At 36.7% G+C, this 13,594-nt stretch overlaps 1 protein-coding gene across 1 annotated transcript; it reads left to right on the forward strand.

Annotated features, from left to right (window-relative positions):
* Positions 1 to 13,555, forward strand: LOC136260513 (uncharacterized). The gene is made up of 9 exons (XM_066054271.1): positions 1 to 220; positions 1,306 to 1,600; positions 3,138 to 3,360; positions 9,474 to 9,577; positions 10,021 to 10,231; positions 10,281 to 10,409; positions 10,567 to 10,775; positions 11,016 to 11,099; positions 13,147 to 13,555. Exons 1-9 carry the CDS (start codon positions 146 to 148, stop codon positions 13,350 to 13,352), a joined length of 1,536 nt encoding a protein of 511 aa, XP_065910343.1. The 5' UTR covers positions 1 to 145; the 3' UTR covers positions 13,353 to 13,555.
* The last annotated feature ends 39 nt before the right edge of the window (positions 13,556 to 13,594 follow it).

Below are 13,594 nucleotides of genomic sequence, written 5' to 3' on the forward strand. Positions count from 1 at the left end.
TTTGTGGTCAACTATTGACACTCTTTGTTATGGGTGCACGAGTACGTGTGCTGTAGGATCACTAGGACCATTTGTGCTTTTGCTGTGCAACTTTGAGTTGGTCGATTCACTGTGACGATCAGCCGGCGACAAGTGTTTCTTGATCATGGCGAATAACACTGCAGACAGCCTTGTACGTAAAGGTTACTTGTATTACAAGATGAAGAAACGGATAGCACCGGTATGGTATAACTACTTAAATAAATGCACCCGTCATCTGCATGTATGTAACTAGGTTAGCAATTGACCGGCCTGCATGTCACGCATGCAGTGGCACGGGCACGGGCACGCGCACACATACAGCTAGCTACTCACGGTGTTCTTTCTGTTTGAGTGATGCTTAAATTGACACTAAGTAAATTGACTTGCATTATGGGTTGCCAGTCGTAATGCTAGTATTCTTGTACGGCAACAGTCATGGATAATGTTGTGTACGATTTCGGTTCCTAGAACACGGGGTGTGGTTACAGTGCCATTGAAGTTAACACTTATAGTATAATCATCACACGCGATATCACATTCACTGCTGCGTTTTAGGTACTTCTAATGTATGCATGGAAAGATGCATGAATAAGTAGTGCCTAAACAATTACAACAACGTGCATATACCCTCCACTAGCAAGTAGTTACACAAAATTCAATGATAGTCAAACAGTCATGAGCTATATAGCAGTGTAGCTTTATTATAGCCCACCTTAAAGTGCAAAGTCACTACATAAATTCAAAAAAAAAAAAAAAAAAATACATGATAGCTACACCCCACTAGACGTGAGGATGGCCATAGTTGACTGCATGCAAATTAGACTATAATAAGTGTGAATGATACTCGCTAGCTATATACTGTGACATTCATGTGTTGTATGACATGCAATATAGTTTATACTGTATAGCCATGTGACAATTTTAGTATGGATTCATGAAGTAAGCTTATAGGGCTGCTGTGTTTGCTATCATGATCAAGTGCTGAATATTGCAACTTTTTTTACATTCAACGATATGAACAATAATTATAAACCATATCCTGTTGTCACCATTTCAGGTCTTTGGTGATGGTTTTGTGGCCATATTATTATATAAATTTGGAACAGGTTTAATTATAGCTTGTGTGTGGCATACATGCATGTATGTGCATATCTATGTCACTGTGAGTGTGAGTGAGTGAACATGACGGGGTGAGGGTAACCAAATACCATAGTTCAAGATGAATCTTGTTGTGGACTGTCAAGGTGTGTATGCATATAAACTGGTCAATTTTACCTATTATAGAATCATAAGTTCTGGGTAGAGTTACATAGAGAAACATACAATAGCCCAAGGGAATTGCGATTCTTTTTGTCAGAGGACAAGGCTGGTGAAAGATCTGCAATGTGTGAATCTGTTGCACTGGTGAATATTCTTGAGGTGTGTGATAAACATCAGACTATTTCTGGCAAACCAGTATTTCAAATAACCTCCACAAAGTGTAAATATCAGCTGTGGACTGACACTAAAGAAGAAATGACATATTGGATTAATGCTTTACAACAAGAGTTATTTGGACTACCCATAGCTAAAATCACATGTAAGTACTGTTCTTGGTATGTATGGCAATGTGTTTACAATTCCTGCATGGTAACAGGTTTAATAATTTACACATTACATAATAATTAACATACTATTGTGAAAATCAATCACACCATGCTACATTTCATGCTGCAAAAAATGTTTGTTACAAGGATTGAGATACAATATTAGCATTATTAAGATATCTAACCATGTGCATACATATAATCTTTCGGTGGTGGACTTACATGTACAACTGCATGGCTATATGCTAGCTCCCAATTAAAATTTATTTCTTCTAATCTACATATAAAATCGATAATGTAGATGGTGACTGATGATATATATTATCTATGGTATCATAACTGAGAACTTAATTCAAATTACGTGGCAAGTAGCTTTGAAACATTAATAGAGCCACCATGGGAACAAAATCTATGAATGAGGTGGCCTTCTTAATAAGGTCTATAAGTACACTTCATAAACTTAGTGACCTAGTTGATATGGCTAGGCAGTCTTATTAAGAAATGACTGTGAGGTGGAACTGAATGTAAGGATATAGCTATCCCATTTCATGAGACAATGATGTTGGGGCCTGTTTATTCAGGGCAATTAGAAACAGTGGAAATGGAAATGCATGGTCAAATCATCATATTATAAATGTATCCTAGTGTAAAACCCTTTTTAGCGGCCACCTCTTAAAGACCACATTGTAATTAGGTCTCAAAGATGGCCAAGGACCACTTTGTGATTACCTTTGATAAAGACTACCTCTATACATGGTATAATATTTAGCAAGCTTCAAACATATATTTCATGATTCATATCAATGTCATCTCTTTGTCCACACTTCACTCAAGTCACATACCATCATCACTTAGTTTGTACCAGCATAGATAATACTATGGTACCAGAATGTGTCATACAAAAACATTCCATGCAAGTGAAATGTAGCTAGTACACTAACCTACTGTATCAACGAAAAATGATGTCTCATATATGTAGGAGATGATGACCTTAAGAACCTAGTCTTTTTAGCTGTTTTGACAAAGAAGTCACGACATAGGATGTTTGGAATCTAGCTATTATTGCAATGTAAAGAAGTGGTCTTTATAAAAGGTGACCATGAAGTGGTCAGTATGCCAGTATGCCTTAGCCATCTTTGAGATCTAATTACAATGTGGTCTTTATGCAGAGGCAGTCTTATAAGAAGGTGGTCTTTAAGAGGTGGCCACTAAACAAGGGTTTTACTCTAGGGTACATTTATATGACAATTTGACCATTTCATTTTCCAGTTTCCGTTTCCAGTTTCCATTGTTTCCAATTGCCCGTTTATTCAGCATAATCAAATTTACAGTTTTATGTAACCACACTCAATAGAACCAGACCAAATTTAAAACTTTAAAAACAAAACAACAGCAAAGGGATTTTTTTGCTTTAAAAAAATTCTGTTACCCAGTAGGTTTATTGTACAAGGTCCACATATATTTGTATGCTCTATGCACACAGTGTGTTTAGCTTTGTATTCCTATAATTGAATTCTGTTTTTGTTGTAGATGAATTCAAAGTGATGGTTCTTGATAATTCCACTGCTAAGAAATATAATCTAGCTGGACGTTACACAGCTAAAATTGAAGATGTAATGTTTACACTGTTCTCTGCCAATGGGTTGATTCCTACCAGATTTTCCATTCAAATTTCAGAAATTTGGAGAGTTAAGCTTGCACCAATGCCAAATGACAGCGTTCACTCTAGTTTTGTTGTTATTGATGTTACAGGGTATGTAGTGATATGTTGTTGTTGTTTAAGCATGTATACACATACACTTGCATGCTAATTGTATTATGAGCTGAACACCAAAACAAACATTTCTTTGATACCTTTTATGTCTAAGGGAATAAGACATTGAGTTTGTAATTGTAGCACTGAAAATTTATGTTGTGTAGAAAATATTGCCTTATAGCCTTAAATTAAATTAATGGTAGCTGCCATTAGTATGCCTTAAATGTGCATGCTTTACTGTAGCTATATATTGTACATGCATAATTTCTTGGATTGGTTAAACCACTGAAGATCTTATTTTGATATGAAAGCAAAAATGAAGTGTCAGACATTTAAAATAAAGTCACAAAACACTTAAGTTTGTTCAATTTGCAAGTGAATATACTAGTGCATGGTAAATTGTTAACATTTCCTGTAATGAAAAACCAGTTTCTGTCAATACTGCATGCATATATGTAAATACCTACTACAATCACTTGAATACATTTGTCTATACAGTATCAGCTATTGCACCAACAATACAAGTATTATATCATAATAAGTGAAAACTAATTGTAATGTGTTGTCTGAGGCTATTAACATTTCACTAGACAGGAACCCGTAATATGCAATGAATAAGGCTTATTATGTATATATATATATATATATATATAAATAAGTTTCTCACAGTCTTGGGTAGCTGAATATGTAAGTACAGTAGTGTCTTAAATTGTGACTGTATTTTATCCAAATCATACATTATAACTTGACATGGAAAGTGAGCATGCATATGAAATTTACAGAAGAGATGCATCAATTTCAGACTACTTCCAGTACTTGTAGCTGCTTGTTGAGCTTCCTCCTAAATAAGATAAAAAATCTGAGCAGTTGGATGAGTGACGAGTGCTCACAAAAGGGTGGGAGGCTGAGGTGGAGTAGCAGGAAAGAGTTCAAAATGGAGGTATATCATGATAGAAGTCCAGACATGAGATTACAGGGCTGTGCTGGTTCCTTAGTGCATAGTTGATATGCAAAAACCACACAAAAATGCTTGTCCAACTATATGCATCGATTCTTGTGAAGCCAGGTCCTTCACAAAGCCAAAAAACCGCCATTACAGCTTGCCACGCCACCCCAAAAAAAAAAAACAGTGTTGAGTAGGTGAGGGTCAAAGCCAATGGATTGGTAGTGTAGCTGTCCATTAGTGGTGTTAGTTTGATTTTTCCTGATGTGCAATTTGGATCAGTTATGTAAAATCTGGTCACAATTGTTACAACCACTTTCTAGACGAGTATGTAACAAAGTAGACATAGGCCTTACAATGGTTAACACCAAAATTTGCTTTTATGGATATTCAGCATTCTATAAACCCTTAAATGCATATCATTTGACCAAGAAGAGTGTATTATTTAATATTGTGCAATGTGATTACAGCATGTTACATGCTGCAGACACATACAATTGTAATATATTTACATATATGTGCATGTCACGTAAACGGATGTCGATATGGTAACAATGTGTGGGTACACAGTAAGAAATAAACAATATTATCCATAGAAGCATGAAAAGTTGGCGGAATGTAAAATATTATCTGCTAAGTTTGGTAAACCACATAAATGTTTTGCTTACCTTTAAGCAATACAAACTACAGGTGTGCATGTGACCCAAATAAGTAGGTGTGGTGACATGAGTGCTGTGTTCAGAGTATAATTAATATTCTAACAAAAAAAAGTAATTTGTTACTACACAAACCCACTATATGGTGCAGTATCAAGACACACGATAGTGTGTCGTGCGGCCCAAGAAGCCAGCGTGCCACACCGTGAGTATATTAACAGGAAGAAAGAAAACGCAATTTTCACACCTATGTAGCTCTGTGATCCCTTATCCGATTGGAACCAAATTTGCTACAGACGTGCCAGCCAGTTATGGGAGTCTATATACCAAATTTGAAGACAATCGGTCTAGCCATTTCCGAGATACGAGCGAACACAATTTTGTTTTAATTTCTTCGTTTTTTTTCTTCTACTTCATTTCGCACACTTCGCAAAATCCGCCATAAAACATGAATGCGTGCTCCAATCGGGCTAAAATTTGGCACACTTGAATGGCTCATTAAGGCGGATCTCAGTACCAACTTTGGTAGGAATCCGGTGACCATTCACGGAGTTATGACCGATTATGTGCGTAAAATAAGGTCGAAGGTCTGTCACGCCTACAGGGTAAACCACTTGGAGGAATGAGTTGAAAATTGATATGTAGATGGAGTAACCATCATAGGAGTGCCTTTTTGTGGTTTGAAGAGAATCGAGATAAAGACCATGGAGATATGACACAAAACCCAACCTGTGTCACAATTACGCAATCGATTTTTATGAATAAAAAAACTATTAGTTTTCACGCCTACCAGGCAAACCACTTAGCTGAAAATCGGTGTGTAGCTGGACTAATGATCATAGAAAGTCCTTGCAGTAGTACAGAAGAATCGGATTACAAACCACTGAGTCATGATTCGAAAGCCAACTACGTGTTGCAAATGCGAGATCGAGACACTCTAATAGAACAGTCACCCTAATAGAGCATTTGGCTACGTTTATAACTTACTCCATCAAAGAATTATATTACATTGCAAGTTATTCTGTAGGGAATTCAGCTACAACCGGTTAATCTGATAGACAATTCAGCTACAGGTAAGTCACCCTGTAGAGAGTTCACCTAGAAACAAATCACCCTGTAGAGAGATCAGCTAGAATAAGTCACCTTGTAGAGAGTTCAGTTACAAAGAAACTATGCACCATGTAGAGAGTTCAGCTGCAAACAAATCACCCTGTAGAGAGATCAGCTAGAAGAAGTCACCTTGTAGAGAGTTCAGCTACAAAGAAACCATCATGTAGAGAGTTCAGCTGAAAAAATTACCCTGGAGAGAGTTCAGCTACGAAAAGATCACCCTTTAGAGAGTTCAGCTGCAAATAAATCACCTTGTAGAGAATTCAGCTACAAACAAACCACCCTGTAGAAAGATCAGCTAGAAGAAGTTACCTTGTAGAGAGTTCAGTTACAAATAAACCATCATGTAGAGAGTTCAGCTGCAAAGAAATCACCCTGTAGAGTGTTTAAATCACCCTGCAGAGAGTTCAGCTGCAAACAGTTCACCCTGTAGAGAGATCAGCTAGAAGAGGTTACCTTGTAGAGCGTTCAGCTACAAAGAAACCATCATGTAGAGAGGTCAGCTGCAAACAATCACTCTGTAGAGAGATCATCTACAAAAAGATCACCCTGTAGAGAGTTCAGCTAGAAGAAGTCACCTTGTAGAGAGTTCAGGTACAAAGAAACCACCATGTAGAGAGTTCAGCTGCAAACAAATCATCCTGTAGAGAAATCGGCTACAAACAAATTGCTCTGTAGAAAGATCAGCTAGAAGAAGTTACCTTGTAGAGAGTTCAACTACAAAGAAACTATCATGTAGAGAGATCAGCTACAAACAATTCACCCTGTAGAGAGTTCAGCAAGAAGAAGTCACATTGTAGAGAGTTCAGCTACAAAGAATCCATCATGTAGAGAATTCAGCTGCAAACAAATCACCCTGTAGAGAGTTTCAGCTACGAAAAGATCACTCTGTAGAGAGTTCAGCTAGAAGAAGTCACTTTGTAGAGAGCTCAGCTACAAGAAATCACCATGTAGAGAGTTCAGTTGCAACCAAATTACCTTGTGGAGAATTCAGCTGCAAACAAATCGCCCTGTAGAAAGATCAGCTAGAAGAAGTTACCTTTTAGAGAATTCAGCTACAAAGAAACCATCATGTAGAGAGTTCAGCTACAAACAAGTCACTCTGTATAGAGATCAGCTAGAAGAAGTTACCTTGTAGAGAGTTCAGCTACAAACAATTCACCCTGTACAGAGATCAGTTTAAAGAAGTTCTTTGTAGAGAGTTCAGCTACAAACAAATCACCCTGTAGAAAGATCAGCTAGAAGAAGTCACCTTGTAGAGAGTTCAGTTACAAAGAAACCACCATGTAGAGAGTTCAGCTACAAACAAATCACCTGTAGAGAGTTCAGCTACAAACAAATCACTCTGTAGAGAGATCAGCTAGAAGAGGTCACTTGTAGAGAGCTCAGCTACAAACAATTCACCCTGTACAGAGATCAGCTAAAGAAGTTACCTTGTAGAGAGTTCAGCTGCAAAGAAACCGTCATGTAGAGAGTTCAACTATAAACAAATCACCTTGTAGAAAGATCAGCTAGAAGAAGTCACCTTGTAGAGAGTTCAGTTACAAAGAAACCACCATGTAGAGAGTTCAGCTACAAACTAGTGACCCTGTAGAGACATCAGCTAGAAGAAGTTACTTTGTAGAGAGTTCAGCTACAAAGAAACCATCATGTAGAGAGTTCAACTACAAACAAGTGACCCTGTAGAGACATCAGCTAGAAGAAGTTAACTTGTAGAGAGTTCAGCTGCAAAGAAACCATCATGTAGAGAGTTCAGCTACAGTACAAACAAATCCTGTAGAAATATCAGCTAGAAGAAGCCACCTTGTAGAGAGTTCAGTTGCAAAGAAACCACCATGTAGAGAGTTCAGCTGCGAAGAAACCATCATGTAGAGAGTTCAGCTACAAACAAATCACCCTGTAGAAATATCAGCTACAAGAAGTCACTTTGTAGAGTGTTCAGTTATACAGAAACCACCGTGTAGAGTGTTCTGTAATAAATATATGTATTATATATATATATAATTTGTACATTTACTGATAAAATATTTAAAGTATTTAACATCTGCTTCATCTTTTCTTCTTCCTGTGGTAAAGAAAAGAAAATCCCCGAAGCCGGCCTATGGCCGGCTTTGGGGCATACAAACACAAAAAGAAGTGAAATCTAATCAAAAACAGCTAAGCTTTTAAAAAAGATGCGGCCCTTAAAAGGCCATGGTGAAAAAAGATGTGAAATCCAAGGTGGCGGCCAAGAAATGGCTGTGATGGTAGGTTAATGGTAAAAATTTTAATAACAACAATTCAGGTGAATTTGTGCATGGCCACCACCTTGGATTTCACATCTTTTTTCACCATGGCCTTTTTGGGGCCGCACCTTTTTTTACAGCTTAGCTGTTTTTGATTAGATTACTTTATTGATACACTTGTACAAGATTGTAAGACATGAGCAAGCTAGGACTAAACAGTACTATAACACCCAGTTTTGGAAATTGCATGCTAAATATTAGTCTAGGGAGCTATACTGTATAGTGCAAGTTTGATATGAGAATAGCTTGACAAATTCAATGACTGAGCACTTTGACAAGCAAAACTTTGATGAAATACTTCAATATTATAGAATCAATCACATACAAAATTTTAAGAAGGAAAATTATGACGATTGCAAGCAAATGTCAAATATTTTAAATTGCACTATACAGTACTATGGTAGGCTATAATTTATGTATTCTAAGCCAAAGCAAACAGTGAGGTATTCTCTAGGGTATTCATCTATTCCTGACCTTTTTCAGCCACCAGATTATCAAAATAAAGTATAATAATAGATTTTGCACTTAGTATCCATATAGTATGTACAAGTTGAGTTGGATCCTGAAAAATAGCTATAAATTAAAGTGGAATTTTTTCTGAAGAAAGTTAACATTTCAGCCAACCAGATGATTAGTGGTGACAACAAAGGTGTCAACAACAGACAATGTGGTTTGGCTCCATTACAAGTTTGGGAAAGGGCTGTAATGAACATTGCATTTTATGGCTTTCCCATAGGAATGCATGGTCAAAATTTTCATTGGCCGTAACTATTGTGTCAAAGATGAGAACGAAAAGATTTTGAATATTTTTAGCGGTTACAGATAAGCCAAATTTCAAGGTATCATGTAATTGTATCCGTGAGTTATTTAAAATGTTTTTGAGGATCCAGCTGAACATGTACTATACTACATCACCTAAACTACTCTGCAGGAAAAAAATGCTATTCTTCCCATGAAAACAACTTCAAAAGCATAATGGGGACAGAGAATTTCACTATTCAAGGCAATACACAATTGGCAAATGCAATAAGAATGTGCTTCCCCTTAAATGTTTCTATTGATAACATAATAATAAACATGTACAGCTCAGTATTCCATGTGATATGTATATGACAGTGGAGGTGCCTTACTGCTGATGTCAGATAGCTCTACAGACATTGCAAGAATTGTTAGTCACAGGAGACGACTTGTACAAGGAAGTACTCAATCTGAAACAGTTGGTGAGAATCATTTACTGTTTGACAAAATAAAAGTTCTGAATGTACACAATAATATTTATTGCCAATGCACCTATATCTTACAAGAACAGTACAATATACTCATTGAATATAATAATGTGATCAACATGACATCTATGTCATTATCATGATAAAGATAACAAATTTTCTATTATCGATATCTCAAGATAATAGTAAATCTCCGTAGACTATTATATTTAATATTAAAAGCAGGCAGATGGTTAGCTGTGGTAATTTTTTCCCCAAGAGATATTAGCCTTAAACAATTATTATTGCAAAACTGTACTTAAGACAAAAACTTAGTCATGTAGAAAATGAGTAACTGAAACATTATATCACAACAGTGTTGGCAAAGAATCAGCTAAATCCCTCATGAGTGCATCACTACATTTATCATTTTACTATCTTAGTTTGTTGTGAATTAGGTCCATCATTTAGTCCACCTCACTATGGAAGCCCAGCTGCACTCAAGAAAATGAAAACCTCCCCGATTCCAATTAACAATGCCAACAAGTGTAAAGCGTACGACAGCCCACTACTACGTCAGTACTTAGAATTCACTGATTCAAGTGTTGATATGGCAAGTACCAGTCCTGAGCCTAAAACAAAACGTTCTCAATCAACATTAACAGAAAAGTGAGCAACGTACGGTGCATGCTTCAAATGAGTATTGTATTAAATTCAGTGGCAACAAGTCACCATCAAATCGTTTTCCCAATGGATGTCACACTGTTGCTAAATCACCCAAGATGATAACTACTCCACCCACAATAAAGCCTAAACCAGTTCGTAGGAAAACAGATGAATCATCATGGTTAGTATAGTTACATGTAGCATTCCTACATAACCAATATTGCAGTAAGATATGTAACTTTTCAAACAAATTGTAAGGATTTTTTATTGTGTGTGTGCGCGTGTGTGCATGCCATGCATACATGCATCTTATTTACATTAAGTTACTTACTATATAGTGATAATCAAGGTCCTCTTAGTGTTACACGAACACAATCTTATGGAGCTGTGGAAACTACCGATTATCAGAAAACAGCAACCATAAGCAACAGGCCGCCTGTACCTTTGCCACGTTCCCTTCAAAGTTTACCGAAATTCACTCCTCATCACAACTGCAGTCCTGAAGACACATTACAGAAGCTCAGAGAGCACATATTCAATTCTTCTGGTATGTTAATAATGAAAATTGACACAATAACGTGCTTGGTGAATTCAAGGTAGTCCACCCAAGTATCAGTATGTTATTTTAAAGTTCATCTTTTACGGCTGGCTTATTAGCCACAGTATTCCATACAATTACAAGGGCTGTTACTAACTAAATTCAGGAAATAAAATTGCATATTGTTCTGTGTACTGCATATTTGTTAAAATTGCCACCTTGTGAATTTGGTCACATATGATCTTGTAGGTAGTGATTCGGAAGTGAATGATGCTGAAGAAGATCAGTATTATGTAATCCAAAGTTGTGACTCTAATGACAAATACCTCAAAGGTTAGAGACAATAATTTAATGAAACATAAAATGGGCTGAGAATGGGGACTTTGTGACACACATTATCAGTACTGGTAAAGCTATCCTGTGGTGGTGGAGGTAACTTCATGAAATAGCTAGAAAGCATTGTGATTAGTCAAGCAACAAACAAATCCAGTGGCCATATGGTTATCTCAACTTTACAGCTTATTCTACAAGATGCGACATTGTAAAATATTTAGCAACCTTCTTAACCTCAGTACTGCACATTAACATAACTATGATATTTTTGTGGATAATGGGAAAGAAAATACTGAAAGGAATCACCAAAACTCTACGTATTCCACCATCAATTATAGTACACCTTCAAATATTAATTTTATAATGGCAAGCATAATATGTGACCCAGTCTGAGAAAACCAGTCTTATCGACAAAGTACTATTTTGCATAAATTTGCCATACTAGGTTCTTTCCTTTCTTTTCCATTAGTTACTGTACAAAATGTTGCATATCACCTGATGCACATTTTATCAAGGATTTTAATAAACGCAACCCCATCTCTGTAAACCGAAGTATGCAGAAGTTATGGTGCATTGCCTTAAAGATGTTGTTATTTTTAATTCATAAAATCTTGTACAATAGTAAATGCATCAAAGTTTTTGATGTGACAACTCAAACTGCGCCTTTAAACACCTTTTCTTCACACTGCTGTGACTGGGTAGTTGGAAAAGGCGGATACGGTCGGACGCGGACACTGACACAGTCATTTTCAAAAAGGACTTTTACATTTATATAACAGTTATTTTTCATACCTAACGCTGTTTTTACAGCAGTCTTCGCCTCCAAACCCAGGCGTCGATCTTTTCATAGCGCTTATCCATTTATAAGCGCACGTGCGAAGGATAGACTAGCACTCTAAAGACCATTATACTGTTGTATACGTGCTCTAGAAATCTAATTCAGAGTCACAGAGATTAATCTAGCATGTCCCAACTTAATCTCGTAGGCCAGGTCCTTGAAATCCTCAACACTCGGTATAAGCACCTGCGCCTTATACTAAATGGCGTAAGATTGTGGATTTGGCCTGCTAAGCTAAGTTGCATGGGGCATACAAGCTAATCTCTACAACTATATAACTCTGTATTAGACTTTAGAACATGTGTACAACACCATTATGGTCTTTGGCATGCTGTGGAGTGCTGGTCTAGTCCTTCGCACGTGCGCTTATAAATGGATAAGCGCTATGAAAGGATTGACGCCTGGGTCTCGAAGCGAAGACTGCTGTAAAAACAGCATTGGGTATGAAAAATAACTGTTACATAAATGTAAAAGTGTTTTTTGAAAATGTCCACGTCCGTGTCCGCGTCCGACCGTATCCGCCTTTTCCAACTACCCGCTGTGACTACCATATGCACTGGCAACAGCCTTAAGTGTTGCCACAATATTATCAATACATCGATAGTATCAATATAACAAGGTGTGGTGATATGATATAGCCAATCATTTATATCGATGGTTGTGCAAAAGTGGCTCCCCTTAGTATAATGATGTGGGGGAGGCCAGACATATGGTACATTTGGCATTTAATTAAGTTATGTGTGAAGAGTATGTATATGTTTGTCTTGCAAATGTTACAGTTAGTTCTATACCATGATGTATGTTCATATCATGACATAAACCTTGGTGATATATGATATAGAGTTTTTCTATATCGTGGCAGCACTAACAGCTTGCTTGTCGGCTTGTGACATTACAAGTCTACAATTAACATTTGTCTTGAGCAAGGAAGCAGCAATGAGGAGCAAGTTTCGATTTCTCCAGCTCTTTGACAAAAACATGATCAGTCTTCTGCACTTATTTAACATTGGGTGATAACTTTAAAATGATGCATCCACAATGTCTCCACCTAAATTCCCATATAAAATGTCCCCATTATTTAGAGACCACGCCCTTGGATCTTCGTGTTTAAAAAAATTTTTTGGCTTTGCCTTGGTTTTAAAATCCACCAAGATCCTTGTGCTAGGTCTCCAATACATACCATATCATTATGTTTAACCTTTTACATAGTGTTTAGTGATGAAGACAGTCACAACAGTGATGAAGAGGACTATTGCTATGCATACATAGATGTTTCGTCAAGAAAATGTGAAGAGTATTACATTGGTGGTGATGTACTAATACAATTACGTAAACAGCTTACTCAAAATAAGTACACAAGCCTCAAAGGATCCAGAAGCATGGACAGTATACTATCTCATAATACTATCTCATAATACTCCATGCAGCCAACAGTGTCCAGTCTAATTATTAATTACTACCTATGCTATTGATTCTACAACATATATACATGTAACATAAAAGTTGTAATTTTTAAACACAATATCACTTACGTACTGTATATGAAAATAAATTATTTTATTATAGTTATGTATGTGTGTATGGTAAGATCCATAAAAGAGAATAAGGCTTGTGAACATTTGTGAAGTCTACAATGTCACTAATAGGTGTAGTGTAG

The sequence above is a fragment of the Dysidea avara genome, chromosome 7, assembly GCF_963678975.1.
Source record: "Dysidea avara chromosome 7, odDysAvar1.4, whole genome shotgun sequence".
In the NCBI taxonomy this organism is placed as follows: Eukaryota; Metazoa; Porifera; class Demospongiae; order Dictyoceratida; family Dysideidae; genus Dysidea; species Dysidea avara.

Excerpts from the sequence above, each read along its gene's own strand:
- LOC136260513 (XM_066054271.1), top strand. The coding sequence starts at position 146 with ATGGCGAATAACACTGCAGACAGCCTTGTACGTAAAGGTTACTTGTAT. Across the intron at positions 3,361-9,473 it reads GTTGTTATTGATGTTACAGG|TGGAGGTGCCTTACTGCTGA; the intron begins GTATGTAGTGAT and ends TGTATATGACAG. Across the intron at positions 9,578-10,020 it reads TACTCAATCTGAAACAGTTG|GTCCATCATTTAGTCCACCT; the intron begins GTGAGAATCATT and ends GTTGTGAATTAG.